General features: G+C 36.2%; 1 protein-coding gene across 3 annotated transcripts in view; it reads right to left on the bottom strand.

Moving 5' to 3' along the window:
- Positions 1 to 8742: 8742 nt before the first annotated feature.
- Positions 8743 to 16148, bottom strand: part of LOC134846864 (intraflagellar transport protein 172 homolog) — a 162721-nt gene continuing 155315 nt past the window's right edge. For 2 of the 3 annotated variants that reach the window (XM_063864268.1, XM_063864269.1), the window contains 3 exons: positions 15393 to 15567; positions 14843 to 14949; positions 8743 to 9097 (listed from right to left, as the gene is read on the bottom strand). In XM_063864268.1, coding sequence (XP_063720338.1) covers positions 8984 to 9097; positions 14843 to 14949; positions 15393 to 15567 — 396 coding nt within the window. In that variant the 3' untranslated portion in view covers positions 8743 to 8983. The remainder of the gene's footprint in view (positions 9098 to 14842; positions 14950 to 15392; positions 15568 to 16148) is intronic. The other variant, XM_063864270.1, reaches the window with a different exon arrangement.

The raw sequence follows: 16148 nt of genomic DNA, 5'->3' as shown, positions 1-16148 counted from the left end.
TATGTTTTAGGTAGTGTTAGCAATTGTACAGTACCTAAAAGTACCTAAAACAAAGAAACAATCTTGTACTGTTAGCAATTGATTGGTCTGGCGTACTTAAATAAACTCTAGTAGAGTAACAGCACTAATATAAAGCGATGTTTCGTTTGCAAAAGGGGAAGCCAAATCATAAATTTCGATGGGATCATATTTTTGACAAACTGCGGTTTTGACATTATTTCCACATCGTTAGCGGAAATATAAAAAGTTTTGAGCGTTGTATCTGATCAGTTGTTAGCTGAAGAAAGTCCGTTTCATTTGCTACCCAGTTATTGAAATTTTTGTAATAGACATTGTTTATTAGTGGACTAGGCAAAACTGAACACGTATTTTAATAGTCAACTGTTTTAGTCTGATTTATTTTCAAAGTTACGATACAACAATTGTGATTAAAAATAATATTTTGATGTCTGAACATATTCGAGCAAGCAGTTTGTTTAATGATGTATTCGTTTTTGATGACTAAATTAAATGGTAATGGTTTGGCTAATTCAAAGCCCTTTTGAGGCTTTTCTAATAAAAATATATTCATATTTTTCTTTAGTTAAAATCTTGGAAAATGAGATATTAGATATCAGCAGAAAGCCCTGACTGTTCCAACTGTTTTTAAATGCCTATGGCTTGGGTTTTGGGTGAAAATGTTTACAGATTTTTCTCGAAAGGTCACATCCACACGCTGTGTGAAGACCAATTGATAGATTGTTATGTTGTTCCGACTTTCGAAGGTTGATTGCTGAGTGGTGGATTACTCCCATGGACTTTATATTCGCAGAGAGGGCGCTCAAAATTCTATAGCAATGGCCATACAATCTGCTGGTAAAATGGCCATACAATCTGCTGGTAAAATGGCCATACAATCTGCTGAAACGAATTTAACTGTACTGCTCGTTCAATAATTTGTTGCTTTAAGTAATGCGAGCTATACCGACCGCACTACAAAATCGCTTCAAATTGAATCGAGGCAAGCTAGTTGTTCCGGCTTTCGAAGAAAGTGTGGAAAGTTTATGCTTGGTGTGGTTGTTTTTATTCAGTAAAATTTCGACTTGTTAACTAAGCATTTTTGACGTTTTTTTTAATATACCATCTGAAAGCTATAGTTATCCTAAGCTCAAATTTAAAAAGATATTTCACCTGTGATCAGGGGCGGATCTAGGATTTTCTTGAGGGGGCGGATTTTTTTAAAATTGTCGAAAATTTTTACGATCTTTTTTTTTGTAGGTCGAAAATATTGATTTTCCGAGCTCTCCTAAAGCACTAAAAAGACGGTGCTTTGGCCGAATTTTCTGCGCCGCAGGCAAATTTTTGAAAAAAACATGTCAAAAAAGCCGTTTTTGGGCACTTTTTGGAAAAAGTTGACAAAAAATCGCGTTTGTTTTTGGCGCGCGCTCCCCCTCACTGTTAGTATACATTGGCGCCGATGGCGCCTTTAGGAAAATTTTAGGGTCGGTCGGCCAAAAACGGATTTCTTAAAAAGTACCAAAGGGGGACCCTTCGGGTCGGCAGGGGGTCGAATTCCTGAGGGGTGGGTCGAATTCCTGAGGGGGGGGGGGGTGGAGTTCTTCTTTTTTCCCGATTATTTTGTCAATAAATCAACCAAAAAATATATACGAGCTTTGCCCTGATATACGAGCTTTCTTCTTAGTCATTTGACAGCTAATTGGTCGATCACATCACAAATTTTATATAAGAACTATTCAAGGCCAATTAAAGGGCAGTTAAAAGAATCAGGGTTTGAACCCAATATATGAGCAGACTTGCTTTGCATATATTCACGCACTATTAAGGAAAACTTGTTAAGAATAGCTTGAGAGTTGAGACAGTATAATATATTTATGTGGAGTGTTTAGCTAGTATTTAGACAGCCGCGTATTAAACAAACACTGTATGAACCAATCAGAATCGAGAAAAGACATAAACAATCCAAAAAAAATAATTATTTATTTATTTCTTCTTTGTCTCGATACTGATTGGTTGAAACAGCGACTCCCTAACCATCCATTTTGAATGGAGTTTTTATACCCTCTGCAAACTATTGAAGTCTTAGTTCAAATTTAAAACACTAATTACCTGTGATAGTTTTTCGTTACGGTGCTTTGAAAATTGCAAATTTTGGTTAAAATAAGACCATTATTATACGCTTTATTTTATTCTGCCAACGCGTTCTTTTTATCCCTTTGTAATTAAAAAGAATATGAGGGCAAATGTCACAAAAAAATATTTAAAGTTGTTTTCGTATAACAAATTAAAAGTATAACAAGTCGTTTTCGTTTTTTTTGTTAAATTTATCAGTTTGTAAGTTTCTTATAAAGATGAATTCATTGAGGCACCTTGATCAGCGTCAGATCATTCAGCAATTTGCTCTGATACAAGCAGTACAGTTTCAATTAAATTCGAACACCGTAAAAGGCCCAAATTGGTCAAGTTTAAAAATTTCAATCCAAAAATCTACGCGCAATGTGAATCCAATTGAAATATCCTTATAAAATTGAGCTCAAGATGTCAATAATTTTCAAATCATACGAAATTTTGTTTTGAATCAACCCAATCGTTCCCGAGCCCTTGATGGCTTGAAAAGCTTGATCTTATAGGAAATGAGTTTATTCAAGATAAAAAGACAAGTTAATTCAAGATAAAAGTAAGTCAGAATAGCTAAATTAAACTAAAGTTTCTGGATGTCACAATGAGCCAATATAATTGCAACAAGACAAATCGTATCAAAGCGAAGCCCTGAATGATTCGGTTTTAACGGCTATGGTCTAAGCGTTTTCTATAAAAAAAAACAGAAAAAACAATCAAAAATTCAAAATCAAATTCAAAAACTTCATAATTAAAGTTTTAAATAGACCAGGTATTTTATTTCATCTGAATTTGGAACAAGTTCTAAGGCGAATCAAATCTCCGCGAGCGCTTTATTAGCATAAAAAATTTTGCGCATAAACTGTTGAAATTGGTCAAATTGGCAATTTTTAAACCCCCCTAACTTTCCCATTTTACGAAGCCAAACTGGTATTTTGTGAATTGTAAGCGAATTTAGCATCAAAAACGCTATCTTCTGTATTCTTGTGTTCTTTCGTTTTCTTTGATGGTTCCGAACAAATTTTATTATTTTTAAAGATTTTTTTTTTATTCCAGAGACCTACACACGCTAAATTGTGGCTCCTATCTAGTTCACAGTTTGGCCCCATAATGACAAAAAATGATTATAAAGGAAACAAGGCTGCTCGTATCAGGGCGAAGCCCTGAATGTTCCGACTGCCTTTTAAGGTCTATGAAGCAGTAATAACATCAAACAATTAAATGTAAAAGAAAAAGAAAATAAAATGAACAAAATTTTGAAATAAAATCAATTTTTTTTTGTGAAAATCATTCCCCCACACGCCATATAAAATACAAAGTAATAAATTTCGCTTCTACTAACAAATCAGTTATGGCAAATAAGCTCCCTTCAACCAAATTAGAACAATTTCTAAGACGGAATAAATCTCCGCATAATTGTCGCGCGTTAATTGTCCCAAATTGGCCAAAATTCTAATCTTGAAACCCCCATAACTTTACGAAAAAGGATCACAGGTGAATTATCTTTTCAAATTCAAGCTCAGGACAACAATAAGTTTTGAATGATATAAAAAATTCGTCAAATATGGCTAGTTGAAAAGTCGAAATTTGTCTGAAGAAAAAAAACCCACCCCAAGCACAAATAGTCCGTTACTTTCGTATCGAAAGTCGGAACAATAAACTTTTTGTAAATTGAGCAAAAAATAACATACTTTTTCAATGATGTAAGAAAAAATTCCGCCAAAAATTGCTAGTTAAAAAGTCAAAATTTGTCTGCTGAAAAAACGACCCAAACACAAATAATTCGTCATTTTCCTTGAACAATGAAAAAACAAACTAGCATGGATTGTCCAATCATAGTACATTATTCTGATAATGATATTTGGGTTGCTATCGAGAATTTTTATTAGGAGGGTAAATTTTGTGCTCAAACCAGATATATAGTTTGAACGTAAGGCCCACAAAAATCTTTTTTTTTCGGACTTTTACGGAACCGATGAAGAGAAAAAAACGTAGCTTTTTACACCTCGTCTTTGTGTAGACTAAACGTATCTTGCAATTTTAGAATCTAGTAATTCCCTTGTCTAAAGACTGAGTTTGCCGTACGGCCTTTAGAATAGACCATTGATTTCTAGAGCACAATTTTCTGTATGACAAAAATATTCCCAGGTAACACAATGCCATAATATGGTGGTCATAGCAAAAATGTTAACTCAATGCCATAATATCAGCTCAAGATCCAATCGTAACATTCTGTGGATATCAAAATAACTTTCTTTGATCAATTTTTAAAAAAGAGTTTCTGGGATCATTGCAGTTAAACTGTGATCACAAATATTACTCTTTGGTCGTTGCTCGAAGATTATCTCAGCTAAACTAACTTCAAATTAAAGTACACTTACGAGTACCCTCATTTGCAATTGTGATCAAACCTCCAGGACAATCCCAAGAAGATTAGGATTCACAATGAGATTCCCAAGAGGACTTCAGTCTTCTCTCACACGTCTTTTTCTTTAGTTACTTTGTGATTCATTGAATTTATATAGTGTTTTATGTGTAGTGTGCCATCATGGACCTAACAGATAAGCCAATTAATTGTTACATATAGTGAAATCCAAAATAAGGTCAAACAAGACTGCTCGTATCAGGCCGAAGCCCTGAATGTTCCGACAGCCTTTAAAGGTCTATAATGCAGTTAAAACATGATAAAAATAAATTTAAAAAAAAAGGCAAAACCTTTATTTGATTTGAGATTTTTTGTGAAAATCATCCCCCCACACGCCATTCAAAGTACAAAGTGACAGATTTCGCTCCTAGTAACAAATCAATTGTGGTAAAAAAGCTTCCTTCAACCAATTTAGAAGATTTCTAAGACGGATTAAATCTCCGCTTACGCGATGATATCGCGAAACACATCGCGCGTTAATTGTCCCAAATTGACCAAAATGGCAATCTTTAAACCCCCATAATTTTACAAAAAATGATCACAGGTGAAATATCTTTTCAAATTTAAGCTCAGGATAACTTTTGAATGATATAAAAAAAGTTCCGTCAAAAATGGCTAATTAAAAAGTCGAAATTTGTCTGAAAAAAAACCACCCCGAGCACAAATATTCCGTTACTTTCGTATCGAAAGTCGGAACAAAAATATGTTTTTCAGTTTTTGTTACGCGCTATCTGAGAACGAATTAAAACCAAATGATGCTTCTTGAAACGTATGAATTATAACAAAGTTTGTCTCCAATTAATGCGTAACCGGTGAATGAATTGACTCGCCTCAACACCCGTTAATTGGGCGAAACATTTTTTGAACACCCAGATCTCTGCAATTTTGAATGGAAAAGATTACTTTTTGATTTCGAGCTCAAGTTTGTATATTTTTTGGGTTGTTCAAAAAATGTAAATGAGAACCCGTGCTTCCTTGAATTTTTCTTTTAACCATGGGCATTCTATAAATCGAGAAAAATTGTGCTTTTACATCCTACCATCTTTATCCATGAGAGTGGATTTTTAGTGGGTTTTTATAGATAAATTTCAAAATTCAAAAATCTATTAAAATTCATTGCAATATAAATGATTAACTTTGCTGATAAAATCCATAAAATTGAAAATTATCTGTAGATGTGAAATGTTTACTCTACTTTTTGCAGTGTTTTGCAAAAACTAGAACCCAAACGAACACCCGTTGATCCCCGTGTACACCATCGACACCCCTTACCCCAAAAATTGACTCCCCCCGCACAAAGCTTCCCCCACCTTTTCAGCTCCCCCCTTTTCAACATCTTCCTCCCCTTCTTCAGCCACCCCTCTGTGTTCAGTCCACCATGTTGGAGGGGTAAAAAAATTCGTCAATGCTTACCCTTGGAATCAACGTTTTTATTGTATTGTAAAGTACTATGTAGGCGCTGGCGCTGTCAGCAAGCTTTTTGAAGGGTAGGCCAAATTTTTTTTTTGATTCATTTAAAAAAAAAACAAATCCAATTGAACAACTGTTAGGCCGAAAAAAAAACTAAGTTAAAGCTAAAACATTTCCATTTTCGAAATTAGAAGTCGATCAAGTTTTTCTTGGCCTATACATTTTATGTTCAATATTTGATTTTGTCTTTCTTTTAATCAAAAAAATGAAGTGAATTTATAAATAAATCAAAAATCAAACAGCAAGTAACCAAAAGAGGATGAACTCATTTTAGGACATTCTTCTGAGAAATGAAACGCAAAACTAAATCATCATGACCTCCATAGGATTTTTCACAACATTCATTACTCTTTATTAACATCGAAACAAAACCTAAAGCGGTAACAACGCCGACAGCTTTTAAACAGACGCACATTGGGCCGAAAAAAAAACATTTTACATGCAAAAACTAACTCCTGGCCAGTATCGAACCAATAATTATGTCTTCGCAAGCAGGGACTATGTCTACAATATAAATAAGTTAAACTGGTATCACTTACTTAATATACACTTGAAGTAAATTGAGCAAAGGTGTTCAATTATTTGTCGGTTCAAACAAAGGCTGCGACTAAGGTTACTTAACAAATTAAAACGCCGAAACCTGATTTTTTCTAGAAATTACAAATATTTGAAAAATTTTTTTGTTTAAATTGTAACTTTATTTATGAAGGGCTTAACAACGTAAGATGTTTCAAAAATTTCTTGTAAGAGTTTAACCGTTCTCATTTTATATCAACAAAAATTAAACAAAAAGTAATAAGAAAACAAGCCGACAGAAGCAAAGCCGACCGACCTCGGCACCGAAAATCTACCGAAAACTTTCGACAAAGATAAAAGCATTTTGCAATTCTTAACGTTCACTTGTAACTCTTAACGTCCAAAAGTGCTTTTGCAGATAATAAACTCCAACCATGCTATTAATTCAACGCTTATAAATTTTTCATTGTTTATTCCGTGAACAAAACTATCTACGGAAAAAGTCTAGTACCCGGTTGCAATACAATTGATTATCGCAAGGGTAAACATGAATAATCAGAAATGATCATTTTCTATGTAAATCTGAGCATGACAAACCATCACAATTGGAAAAGCTTTCGCCTTTTCTGGCTTCTGTAGATGTGAATATCCGCCGAGTTCAATTCGGAAACTGCCTCATTTAGGCAATAAGAATCGATTGCAAATGCTTTGCATGGAGTTAGGCTTGAAACACAAAACTTTACGTTTTTGACTATTTATTACAATGCTAAGGCATGAATTCACAATCTGGCAAAATTAACTGCAAAAAGCTACTCAGTTAAAAATACCTTTTCCAAAATCCCGTTTGCAAGAAAAAGCTGACCAAAAAGGCTTGTTAAATAGACTATGGAAAGAACGTCACTAATTTCAGCGCATATACTAATATGAAAACAACTCAGCAAACCGTATTTTTATACTGCAGCACAGAGACAAATGGGTACAGAGACTAGCCAAAATAAGACAGAGAACAGATGGCTAAGAATTTCCATTCCTAGAGATCGTGATTATATCCAAAGCGCCACCAAGTTAACAATTAATTTGCGAATTAGGTTGGAAAAAAGTGAAGACATACTAATACAATACGCTGGCTAATGTAAAAATCAAAATGATCACATCAACGAACTTTTCCGAATTTTTCTCCAAAGCTGTTCAATTTGACAGAGCTCGTCGATGTGAAATTAATCGAACAGCCAGTAAGCCAACAACACTTAGGTTATTGCATGTTGCTCCGAAAACACGAAAAAATTATATCATCAAAACAAATGAGCTTTAGGTTTTGAACACTAAATTTAAAGAACATAAATCGAAAGCAATTAGACCACAGAGATTTTAAGCAAAAAACACACCACAAACAATTATACTAAGTCAGAACTATTAGGTTAAAAAGTTTTATAAAAGAATCGAAAACACGTTTGATATAAAAAGAAAAGCAACAGTCTCAAACAGGGCAAATAAAACGTCAAAACATAAGCAGATTTTCGGTTCTGCTGAAATTTTTTTGATTGCAAAAATTTTGTTAAAAACAGGTCCTGACCGGATTCGATCCAAAACCTTTAGACGGCCACTATTTTTAGTAGCTAATAGTCAGTTTTGAATTTTCAAAAAACTACGAGCAAAAAGCTGCAGAATTGAATGCTTCACAAAACAAAAGCTGTGCACATGATTTAGTGATTTTGATTAAACTAGTGATTGATGTTAACCTTGCTTGAAAAATCACTGTTCAAAAGAATTTGTTTTAGTGTTTCTCAAGCAATCGGAGCTAAAATCCTGCTGAATGACTTATTCCTTCAGTGTACCGTTTACATTAAGGGGATAATCGTTACCTTGAATAGTAGGGGAGGGGAAAATATTTGAAAAAAATTCCGGCAATTTCTTTTTTAATTCTGAGCTCTCCCATAATTTTGAAGAGTCCCTTTTGAGCCCTCGCAGGCCAAAAAACGCACTACATCTATCAGAAAAAATTTATCATTGAGATTTTTCTAAAACGGTGCTTTTTTCAAAGTTCCAACAAATTCAGACTGAATCTCGCGTAAAAGGTCATACAAAAAATTTCATACCAAAACAATGACCGTAGATCAAAATTGCCTTCGACGAGCCCAATGCTTACCGTCTTTTAACACTTCTTTATCTTATTCAAACAAAAGAGAAAAATTCGTGGACAACTTTATTGCGTATGGCGATTTACATTCATTGTTTGTGATATTATTAACATTGTCAAATTTTATTCATTTCACTCACACATATTTCACATATTTACATTTTTTTTCTACTAGTTCATTACAATCTACAGATATAATTTATATTTACAATTTTCTGCAACTCATTCAATATGGCTGAAACTGACAAAAGCGTTGTGATAGGGGTGGGTGGGGGCGGGGGGGAATGGAATGAGTGTTTGGTGGGGAGTGTGAATTTCGTTTAGAACTGCGAGTTGACGCCCATTTTCTTGACGAGGAACTCGAAGTCGTCGTTGGTCAGTTTCTTGATAGTTTCTCTGTCTTCCACGCTGTCATTGCCCATGCCACCCACCATCTAAACACATAGTTTTTATTCATAACAAAAAGCCTGTATGTAGAGGCGAAGTTGCACGTGGCAAGCACAAAGCCACTTGGAAAAACGCTAATAGCTTCAGAAAGAAAACGATAAAAAATATTACTGAATTTTAAACAATAAACACACTCTACGGGAACCGAACCTCAGCCCCCGCACATCCTGGTACTCAAGTCGACGGCCCTACACTGTGTCACTAGCCACTAATAAAGAGGAGAACGCAAGTTATTAAAAAGCCCATACTGCAGCAAGTGCCATCATGAGCACTTTTATTTACGAGTTGAGAGAGAACAAGACTGCTCATATATAGGGCAAAGCCCTGAATTTTCCGACTGCCCCTTAACCCATATTGAATAGTTTTTGGAAAATATGGAAAAAACTATTTTTGGACAATATAAAAGGTCAATTGTGAAAATTTGTGTCGTACGAAATTAATACGACCGATTAGCTAGCTTCAATTCTAATTTATTGTACGGGACAATTTGCCACGTATAAAAAATTCGTGTTACGATTTCAGCATTATGAATAAAATCTTCAAAGCAAGCATAAATTAGCCCGGAGCATGGCCAAATTGCCAATTTTTGAACTCCCATTACTTTACTAAAAAAGATCGGAGGTAAAATATCCTTTAATATTTGATTTCAGGGAATCAATACTTTCAATGGGGTATAAGAAAACTTTGTAAAAAAACTATTTTTTCGATCGCCGAAAATTGACTGAATAAAAGGACCATCGTGTCTTGTTAAACAATAGCACGTGTCTTGTTAAACAATAGCACGTGTCTTGTTAAACAAGAAAAGAAAAGGAAAAAAACAACAAAAACCACAACATTGACAACAATTGCAAATATTGCAACTATTGTAACCATTGCAACTATTGTAACTATTGCAACAATAGCAACTATTGCAACTATTGAGGAGTTTGTCAACCCCGACACGAAATGATGAGGAGAAGCGACAGAGCGATAAGACCGCCGTCTTATTTTGGTTTTCGTGATCACTCGGAAGAAAATCCAAATGAGGACTCCGTTTCTGCGTCGCAGAGAGTTAGTGACGATGAACAAGAGGATTCATACAACGAAACCGAAGACAAAATAGAAAATGAAGAACAACATACATGGGCGACTCAACAGCTTCGTGTTATGACCCTCAGCGAGCAAGACCATTATCCTGTCGTACCCATTACAGAAAACGTCACAACCTGTTTGTTTGACGCCTTTGGAGGGTCTCTCGACGTATCTAAGGAAGTTCAAGAAACTGAATGGGGGAACAGATGGACTGTGAGTGTGAACCTCCAAGGCAAACTGTATTTAGTCCCGGGGGAAACATTGGCCGTAAATACGTTGATCTTTTAACGAAAGAAGTCTGCCGATTGAACCAAAACGAATGTTCAGAACGACTTCTTGTATTCAGCCGATTAATCTTACAGCGGGACCCAATGGTAAAAACCACACGTGATGTGAGAGCTTTGATAGGAAGACGACTTGAAGACTGGGAAAATAGTGATTTCAATATTCTACTACAAGATGTCAAACGATGTTCACAAAAACAACCGAGGAAACCTATGAAAAAAAATACATCCGAAGACGAGCACACTGCGGTGGTTTTTGCACGAATGATGATGGAAGGGAAAGTTCGGTCTGCCATGCGTTGGCTGACAAGCAAATCTGGCGGAGGTTTGCTCCATCCAAATGACGAAGTTATTAATTCCACAACAAAAACAAGAAAATTAGTCATTGACATTCTGAAAGAAAAACATCCCGTAGCAAAACAGTCAAAAGAAGAAGCAAGAATACAAGTAGACAGCTTGCCTGAGTTAGAAACAGTAACCATCACTTCTTCTTATATAGAAAAATTTGCGAGGTCAATGCACGGTGGAGCCGGACCTTCAGGAACAGATTCGGAACACTGGAAAGACGCATTTATTCGATTTGGAGGACATAGTTCAGCTTTGAGAGACGAAGTGGCAGCGCTGATCACAAAGATAGCTAACGAAATTATTCCATGGAACCAAATACGAGCATTGATGTCAGGTCGTCTGATCGCTTTGGACAAGTGCCCCGGAGTTAGACCCATTGGCATAGGTGAGTGTTTGCGAAGAATAATGTGTAAATGTATGGCCGAAGCGACCAAAAAAGATCGAAGAAACCTGTGGATCTCAACAACTAGCTTGTGGTGTGAAAGCAGGAATAGAAGGAGCTGTACACGCAGTGGAGGAGTTGTTTAATAGCACCAAAGAGGACGGACATGGTCTTCTATTGGTGGATGCCTCAAATGCATTCAATGCATTGAACAGGGAAACGGCTCTATGGAATGCTAGAATACTTTGGCCAAGGTGCTCACGATTTCTTTTCAACACTTATAGAGGGTATGCGCCGCTAATTGTTGCAGGAACGACAGAACTTCTTTTCAGTAGTGAAGGCACTACACAGGGTGATCCACTAGCGATGTTATTCTATGGTGTTTCATTGATGCCATTGATTGAATCACTCAAAGACCGAGATAAGTATTTACCAACATGGTATGCAGATGATTCGGGAGCTCTCGGCTCACTAGAAAACCTGGTTGAATGGTTGTCATCTTTGACTGAAAACGGCCCGAAGTATGGCTATTACCCCGAGCCAAGCAGAAGTTATTTGGTTGTTCACCCGAACTTTGTTGAAAAAGCTCATCAATTGTTTGACAGGTTCGGCATCAGAATAGTTAAAGGTAGAAGATATTTGGGCGGATTTATTGGCTCTGATGAAGGCAAAATTCGTTTCACTTTAAAAAAAAAAGGTCCAAGAATGGTTGGATTGTCTTGGCGAGTTGTGTTAAGTGGCAGAAAAAGAACCTCAAGCTGCTTTAGTTGGATTAACAAGATCACTGAAATGCGAATGGAATTTTGTCCAGAGAGTAGTCAAAGATACGTCGCAGTTGTTTGCTCCTCTCGAGAAGATGTTGGAGGAAAACTTTTCTCGAGAAGATGTTGGAGGAAAACTTTTTGCCAAGCTTACTAGGAACTTCTAGTGTCACACACTCAGATCGTGTTTTGTATTCACTTCCTGTCAAAAGAGGGGGACTAGGTGTGCGAAATCCAATAGAAAGTTGCCGAACTAGCATTTTCCACTTCACGTGAAGCAACCGACTGTCTCGTGAGTTCGATCCTTCTCCAAGATGATTTCGACCAAACTCTACACAAAACAAAGATGAGAGAAGCAAGAAAAAACCACGAGGAGAAACAAAATGCTGTGGACAAAGATAAACTCGATGAATTGCTTGCAGTTTTACCAGCAGATCAGAAACGATCGATCCGGAGAATAATCGACAACAACTGTTCCTTGTGGCTAACTTCGCTGCCCTTGTTGAAAGATAATTTTGATTTGTCGGCCACAGAGTTCAGAGACGCTCTATGTGTCAGGTACAGAAAACCACTCAAACGTTCTTTCTCGAAATGCGATGGATGTCAACAAGATTTTGACTTACAGCATGCACTTTCTTGCAAGAAGGGCGGACTGGTAACACTACGACACAACGAAATAAGAGACGAAGTGGGCGATCTTGCTTCAATTTTGTGGAAGGATGTGAAAAGAGAACCTGACGTAAAAGAACCAGATGTAGAAAATGGAACCCCGGCACTAATTGCAGATCTTTCAGCTCGTGGGGTTTGGGATAGACAGTCGGCTGCATCGTTCGACATCCGTGTTACAGACACTGCCGCTCCGTCTTACCAAAACCGCAATCCCATGAATGTACTGAAAACTGCAGAGATTGAGAAGAAAAATAAGTATGGACCAGCTTGTGAAGAAAAGCACTTGTCTTTCACTCCACTTGTCACTTCAATAGATGGTGTTTTGGCACCGGAGTTCACGTTTTTCCTCAAACGACTAGCAGATGGTCTGGCATCAAAATGGGACCGCCCATATAGTCATGTCATGTGCTGGGTGAGATGTAGAATTTCATTCGCTATTCTAAGAGCAACCAACATTTCCATCAGAGGCACAAGATCCAAATGGCAATCCCTCGGCGTTGAGGACGGTTACACAATTGGAATGGCATTCTAAATATTCACACGGTGTAAACTGGGGCTTTCATCGCGCATAACTGACTCCTATGATATTAGAATTTCGACACCATTTGCATATTATTTCGAAGAATATGAGATGTTTGAAGAAAAAAACACAGGATGACAACTGTGAACAAGCAACGAAAAACTTTTCCTTGCACCATTCGAAATAATAGTTGATTTAATAAACTTTCAAAAATAAAAGGACCACCCTAAGCATAAATATTTCGTTGTCTTCGAAAGTCCGAACAACACAATGAACTTTGTAAGATAATACAAAGCTCGCAAGTGTAAGACAGAGGCGAAGCTGCGCTTCGCAAAAAAACGAGGAAAAAGCAAAAAAAAAGCTCTAAACAGGCAAAACAAGTGAAATAAGGAAACGATTTAAAATACATCTTGTAAATCTAGTGTATTTTAAATCTTTAAAATACACCTAAAAAAAGAGTGTGTAAAATAAACATAGGAAATTGACAAGATAAGGATTATCACGTTCTCACATCTGCTCCACGACCACTTGTAATTTAACACTAGCATGTTAATTCGCTACTAATACTTTGAACATCAGAAAAAACTCACAAATAAAGCGCACAATAACTACAGTGCTGATTTAAATTAACCGGACAAAACGAGCTAAACTTCAAATTTAAACGCGTTTTTCTCAAATTGAGTTGAGTTTAGGTGAAACTTATGAAGACAAAACTTGCTTAAAGCTTTAGCAGAATTAATATGGTGTAATTTGTTTTGCGAAATTCGGGCCCAAAACTTTACCCCAAAAATGGGTCATTTTGGCTTTTCTCAGTTAATCAAAAATTACGCTTAAAAAATACGCAGTCGATCACAGACATAATTATATCAAAGTGAGCCCCTTATGTAGCCCAACAAACTTTAAGACGGGTTTATTCTCCAAAAAAAATTGTAAATCGTTTAAAAATTGTGTTTAAATAAATAGTTGGTATTTTTTATAGTAAAAACGACCTTTTTTGTCTATCAAACAAAAATAAATTATCTTATACAATGTTTTGGAGAATAAAACCTTCTTAAAGTTTGTTGGGCTAAATAAGGGGCTCACTTTGATATAATTATGTCTGTGATCGACTGGTTATTTTTGGCGTAATTTTTGATTAAATAAGAAAAGCCAAAATGACCCATTTTTGGGGTAAAATTTTGGGCCCGAATTTCGCAAAACAAATTACACCATTTTAATTCTGCTATAATTTTAAGCAAGTTTTGTCCTCATAAGTTTTCACCTAAACTCAACCCAATTTGAGAAAAACGCGTTTTAAATTTCAGGTTTAACGCTTTTTGTCCGGTTAATTTAAATCAGCACTGTAATCCAAATTGCAACCAACAACCTCTCATAATTTTACGAAAGTTATCCCACGTCAAATACCTTTTGATCCTATTTTTGAGTTTATGCTTTTAGTTAGAAATTGCAAAAGCAATCTCCCTGAGAAAGTGCATATGTACAAAAAAAAACTTAGCCAGCAGACAGAAGGAAAAGAGTCAATAAACGCAACGAAACAGAAAAAAATCTGACTTAGTTTCGTATGTCAAAGTAAAAACTATTTGGCTGGTCTCGGATTGAATCGTCGTAATGACTAAAAAAAAATTGCCGTAACTTTCCACGTATTGCTCTTGGATATTGCAACTTGACCAGAAACAGTGTATTATCTTTTCTCTCACCTTGGCTGTTTGTAGGAGTCCTCTGTCTGAGTTGTTGAGGGAGAACGAAAAGCTTCCCACTGAACGGATATCTGCACCTCCACCACCTCCTTTCCTTATAGGGTAGCCTACATGCAAAAAAGAACACTTTTCCTAAGAGCCGGATCCTAAATATTCGATAGAACAGTTAGCAATCAACTTTGGCCATCGTAATTGAAAAGATCAAGTTCTTTTTTGACCGGAACAAACAAATACTTCAGCAAGCATTGGTGCATTTCGTGGTAGCTTTTCAATAACTTCTGAACATTTGCTCAACAAACAAAGACTTCAGCAAGCATTGCTGCATTTCATGGTAGCTTTTCATTAATTTCTGAACATTTTCTCGCCATCATTTGATAGAATTATTTTACTTCCATAAGCGTGACAGCTAAGAGGGACCTATTCAACAATCCCCGTTAAAACATAAGAAAACTATTGTCAGATTTACTATTCGTGTTTGCTTAGCAGCTGGCCAAGTCATTTGAAGAGCATTGGAATAAGAGGTGAGAGATCATCAGTATAATCTCGTTACCTGTGATGCAGCATATCTTGTCGTCTCTGCCTGCACATGCCTCGAACACCTGTGGTGCCCCATGTGAGGTTGAAGCGGCATTGTTGGCGATGTTCATGTCGCTGGAGAAGTCGATCGAGTTGTCCATCGACACCGTCAAAACCCAGTCCTTCAGAGCCTCAAACACCGCCTCGTCCTAAAAAAATACACCCGATTAATGAAACAATTGTCATTATCACAATCAACCCAAAGTCGAAAAAAATGAGCTCGAAAAGAGAACAACCGTTTTCCTTTTTCAATTTTTCAGAACATACAGTTGGAAAAGAGTCAACTAACATGGGATTATAAAAAAGCCAACTGACAGTTGGAAAAGAGTAATGAGTACAGACTTGTTTTCTTTTTTTTTAAATCTCAACTTTCGAAGTTCAAAGAAAAAATAGATACCTTAAAGCTCTTTGAATTTCTAGAACAATTTAAGATCGGCACTTTGCCGATAATATCAACGCAATTTGAGAAAAATGGAACTATAGGTAAACTTTTTATTTTGCTGGGAAATCCGAATATTAAATACCATTTTTGAAACTAGAAGTCAATCACGTTTTAGCGATCTTTTAACTTTCGCTGTTCAATAGTGGAGTTTGCCTTCCATTTACCAAAAGAAATGAACTAAACTTGGAAAGAAATCAAAAGCCAAACAGCAAAAAAAAGTAAATTTGAGCCTGAGCTTTTCCCAGAAAACTTTTTAAAAAAAATCATCGCGACCTATATAAAAGTCTG

The sequence above is a fragment of the Symsagittifera roscoffensis genome, chromosome 5 (genome assembly GCF_963678635.1).
Source record: "Symsagittifera roscoffensis chromosome 5, txSymRosc1.1, whole genome shotgun sequence".
NCBI classification, from domain to species: Eukaryota; Metazoa; Xenacoelomorpha; order Acoela; family Convolutidae; genus Symsagittifera; species Symsagittifera roscoffensis.
This window is presented reverse-complemented; position numbering and strand designations above follow the sequence as displayed.